Source organism: Asparagus officinalis, chromosome 6 (assembly GCF_001876935.1).
Source record: "Asparagus officinalis chromosome 6, Aspof.V1, whole genome shotgun sequence".
NCBI classification, from domain to species: Eukaryota; Viridiplantae; Streptophyta; class Magnoliopsida; order Asparagales; family Asparagaceae; genus Asparagus; species Asparagus officinalis.
This window is the reverse complement of record NC_033799.1, coordinates 71,544,379-71,549,343: the sequence shown is the minus strand read 5'-3', so window position 1 is coordinate 71,549,343 and position 4,965 is coordinate 71,544,379. Positions and strand designations below refer to the sequence as shown.

The window sequence follows — 4,965 nt, the reverse complement described above, 5'->3', positions numbered from 1 at the left end:
TAGGGAGTGAAAATAGTCCTTGAGTAAATATTTATAATTGCAGGTTTTTCAGCCTGAGATAGAAAGCAGGAAAAAAAAAAGTTACAATATTTTGTGTACAGGGTCTCTGCAACGAGAAGTCTTTCCCTCCCATTTCTTTTCTGAAATTCTTAATGGGAAGGTGAGACTGTTTACAACCAACCTCAAAATTTATTAAATTGTCTTGTATATGAAAGGAAATAAATCTTACTCAATCTAGTTTCACTTCAGTTTCTCTGCTAGGCAACACTTTGGGTGGATTAAAATGCTTTCTCCATCTCTTTTATGCAGGGTGATCCATGCCTACTTATTCAAGTTGGAGCCACATATATGACAGGCAAAAGGGAAGCACTTCAACAATCCCTTTAAACCTCTGAATGAAATTTCTTCAACTATGAACAAAATTTCCTTGACTACAATTTCCGAGACTATTCACACAAAATCATCATCTGTTGCATTATCAGAAGCATGTGCTTGTTTTTGGGTTGAACCTTTACTATTGGAGAGCACATTCGACTTTCGTTGTAGACCAAATGGCGAAGTTCTTAAAAGCTTAGTTGACCTCCTCTCAAAAGTCGGCACAATCCTAAAATTTTGACTTGATTCTGAAGAACTTTTATTACAAGGAATTTTCTTGCTTTCGTTTATGGGGTGGCTTTGTCCCGTCAAGGGCTGATTTGTTGATCTTACTGCAGATTCAACTGGTTTAAGTTTCCCATCCACTTGATTTGTAAAAACAAACGTGACCTGCATCAAAAGTTGACACGATGTTAGGAAAACAACAGCAAATCTTGGCCCAAGTGAGAAAGCATCCAGTGGGCCTCGTACACAGCAATAATGATGCACCAAATGGATGTCCCAGATAAATTACTAAACTTATAGATTAGTGCATACATCCAACGATTAACATTCTTGTGGTGCATCATTAATGCAATGGACCGGGAATGCTAGAAACTTTCTTGGCCCAACAGACTGCTGAAGAACATGAAAGCGAACTATTATCGTGTTCAAGAATGTGAGAACTACAATCATGTTGAGTATTAGTTATCTGCCAGAAACAGATGTTTCAGGTGATTCCAGAAAGTGAGCTATGATGGCTATAACAGAGGAATGACAAGAAAAGGAAGAGAGAGGGGGGCAAAAAAAAAAGGTTTGAGCAGGATTTGAATTTTGGGAATGTTTCTACTGAACCAAAATTTTGCCATTTCCAGAGTAACGGATAGGAAATACGGAAAATATAGATAATATGGCACCTCATCACCAGCAGAAGCCTGCAGTATTGCATCAGGAATTGTACTTGAGCTAAAATGATGACCCCAGCTTCTAAGGTCTTCTTCAAGTGGAGTTCCAATCTGAGAGAAATGACAAACAGAAGAGACAAAAATAAATAAATAAATATACAACCATAAACTAAAAATTCGGACCTAATGATGCTAAATGCAATTATCCACCTACTTGTTTCTCAGAGCTTTTTAATCTGTTCAAGCATCCAGCAATGTCAGCAAATCCACCAATATCATCAGCTATTTGACTGCAAGCGCAATCTCCAGTTGTAGAATCTTGACCATCAGAAACCTCCATCATGTTCCCACTAGCATTCTCTAATATCCGATCAGTTGTTTGGCATCGAGTGCAATTCATATTCTCATGAATCTCTGACCTACATAGAGGTTGTATCCATAAGAAAACATTTAAAAGAATATGAGCTGCCGGCTCTAACTAGATTCAACAAGCCATGGAGATTAGTTCAAGCTGCACGAAGAGAACACAGTAATGGAATGATATAAAACCAAAAATTGTCAGCAAGATAGTAAGCACACAACTGCTCAAACCATGGTAGGGGCATTTAAAGAAGTTAAAAATACTTCGGTTGGAGCTTTAGCGTTCTTGCTACAAAGGAGTGTCAAGAGGTAATCATTGTGTTGGTGATAAATCATAAATATTGTCTGATTCTTGAAATTCAAAGTTGACTATGGGAATGAATTATGAATAGATGCATTATTTTGCTCAAATGTGTCACAAAAGGATTATCTAGGTTTTGTTGAGAAGGATCCGGGCAGAGATGATCATTATATAATTTTAAGCATTAATAGCAATAGATACTATAAGACAAACATTACATTTACAGAATTGTTGCTTTCATAGTTTTCAAGAAATCATAAAAATCTCAAATTTGTAATCATTAAACTAGGACACTACATTGTAAGACCATGTAGTTGAAGATTTAAATTAAATATTCTTCCAAATTTTATATTAAGTACTCGGATAGGACTTCTACCATATTCTATTGTACCAAGAAAATAATAAAATTATTATTTTTTATGTCATTCTATCACGGAAAGGATAGTTCTGTTAAAGTCAATAATTGAGAAGGATACGGGCAGAGATGATCATTATATAATTTTAAGCATTAATAACAATAGATACTATAAGACAAACATTACATTTACAGAACTGTTGCTTTCATAGTTTTCAAGAAATCATAAGAATCTCAAATTTGTAATCATTAAACTAGGACACTACATTGTAAGACCATGTAGTTGAAGATTTAAATTAAATATTCTTCCAAATTTTATATTAAGTACTCGGATAGGACTTCTACCATATTCTATTGTACCAAGAAAATAATAAAATTATTATTTTTCATGTCATTCTATCACGGAAAAGATAGTTCTGTTAAAGTCAATAAATAAATAAATAAAAGAGAGAAAATCAGTCAGCTCATGCCGCAAAAGAATGGTATGTAAATCTAAATTCTCAGGAGGTAAATGGAAATCAATTATGATATGCATACTTCAGAAATGAAACACAAAATTCTAAGAATCTGAATACCACTGTGGTCAGCTGTCACCAAAATAAAGGAGAGTGCAATAGGTGATAACAATTCCTATATCATCAAGTAGACAATGAATCCAAACTACCTAGACAACAGTATCATGACTTTGATGGATCACATAACAAGTAATCATAATACATTTGGTGTATTCATGAAATGTCAGATTACTACCAGTCTGATTACCACTTCAATTATCAATATAAATGAGTCATGACATTGCAAAAGGTGATAGAGATTCTCATATCACTATGTTATGAAGTAAAAACTACCATGACAGTCCATGTCCACAGCATTCCTTCCTGATAGGAATTCTGACTACACCACCTCAGTCCTAATGAATCTCAATCATACATTCCACTTCTCATTTTCTTGCAACTTATTCATTGCTTCCAAAAATGAGTGGTCAGAAAGCTTTCAGTTGCCAAAAGCGATTGTCAAAAAAAAGAAAAAGAAGGTTGGGGAAGCTTGCAGTGGAACAGGAAATAAATGCACAAGAAAATTTGAAGGAAAGGGAGGAGGAAGAGATGAAAATCAGGAGGGAAAGAAAGAATAAATGGCTTTAAGTGGTAAGGAAGAAGAGAACAATGCTGTAAAAAATGAAAGTGAAGAGAAGAAAGAGAACAATGCTGGATTCAATTTGTTAACAGTCCACCAAGGGGATATAGCATGTTTATTTACCTATAAATGTGTGTTTTACATACGAATATTCCGCATTTAACTGAATACGATAGTACACAATGAAATGGTATGTACATTGAAAAACAATGCTCACTATGGTTAGATTACATTGGTTGCCGAATAAGCTGAAAATATCAGAATACAGGATACAAATCTAGGAAGTACCTTACACTTTCATGAATTGTAAACAGATCTCGCAAATCCTCAGTTGATAGGAAATTTTCCTGCAATAAGTGACTTATTAGCAGAATACTATGACAAGACATACAGAATATCCACAAAGATTCATACAGCTACCATATCACTATCCACTTGCTCCTTCTGAATAACTTTCTGGAGCCCTTCTTTCGACATTTGCCGCTGGTAGACCTACCAAATTAAAAATAAATTCTCTAAATATCAAAGAAAGTCAACTAAATGCTTCTAAATTGCTAAACCAGCGCGATGTACATGATAAATGATTCGTTCACAAAACGATCGTAATTTAGCAATGTGGAACTACGAACCTTTTCTTCAATAGTTCCTGTGCTTAGAAACCTATAGATATATACTCGTTTTTTCTGACCATCCCTCCAGACTCTTGCTGCTGCCTTTTAGTAGGAAATAGATAAAAGAAACAATCAGAAATTTACAAATTAAGACCTTTGACCGTGACATAAAAACTTAGCTAGGATTAAAGAATAATAATCACCTGTTTGTCATTGGCAGGATTCCAATCAGGATCAAAGAGAACCAAGCGATTTCCTCCAATTAAATTAAGCCCGCAACCCCCTGCCTTGCTACTAAGAAGAAATACAAACTCATCCTGCATACATATAGATCTGTAAGACCAGATAAAGTTGCCAAGAGATCATTATATTCTGGTTGTAGGACAGCAAACCTTAGACGGGTCATTGAAACGGTTGACAAGCTTTTGCCTTTTCCCAATAGATGTCGTACCATCAAGTCTTACAAATGGATATCTTCTCTCTCGACAGAGTTGAGCAAAAAGGTCAAGGGTCTGATGAAATTCAGAAAACAAGGACTAATTAGTTTTACAAGTTCAATTGGTGGGGTAAACTAAATGCCCACTGAGCACAAAAAAACCATGCATAAAAAAGCTAGCGTATTTTGGATTGTGGTAGAATTGTAGAAGAGATATGGCATAATTGGTGGTTTTAATGGCTAGCAGCATTGTCCTAGAATCGAATATAACCATACGAACATGCTACAGAAGAAAAAGGCTTGACAGGTATATAAAAGCTGCATTTTAATATGCAATCATTCAAGTTAATTAACTCTCGATCATTTTATATCAAGCAGAGATCTAGACTAGCAATGTTAATCTTTCCTAATGGATTACCAATTCCTTACCATTTAGCATGATCACAAGTGAAACAAAATGTCTTGAGAAATGTAAGAGATAAAAGGTGTTATGCACAAAAAAAAATCAA

At 34.9% G+C, this 4,965-nt stretch overlaps 1 protein-coding gene across 2 annotated transcripts in view; it reads right to left on the bottom strand.

The window, feature by feature from the left end:
- Positions 1 to 4,965, bottom strand: part of LOC109844501 (DNA repair and recombination protein RAD54) — a 24,519-nt gene continuing 19,554 nt past the window's right edge. Inside the window, exons 14-21 of one of the 2 annotated variants that reach the window (XM_020413554.1) lie at positions 4,413 to 4,532; positions 4,224 to 4,337; positions 4,039 to 4,122; positions 3,824 to 3,901; positions 3,698 to 3,756; positions 1,474 to 1,678; positions 1,272 to 1,370; positions 1 to 765 (exon numbers count right to left, since the gene is read on the bottom strand). In XM_020413554.1, coding sequence (XP_020269143.1) covers positions 451 to 765; positions 1,272 to 1,370; positions 1,474 to 1,678; positions 3,698 to 3,756; positions 3,824 to 3,901; positions 4,039 to 4,122; positions 4,224 to 4,337; positions 4,413 to 4,532 — 1,074 coding nt within the window. In that variant the 3' untranslated portion in view covers positions 1 to 450. The remainder of the gene's footprint in view (positions 766 to 1,271; positions 1,371 to 1,473; positions 1,679 to 3,697; positions 3,757 to 3,823; positions 3,902 to 4,038; positions 4,123 to 4,223; positions 4,338 to 4,412; positions 4,533 to 4,965) is intronic. The other variant, XM_020413555.1, reaches the window with a different exon arrangement.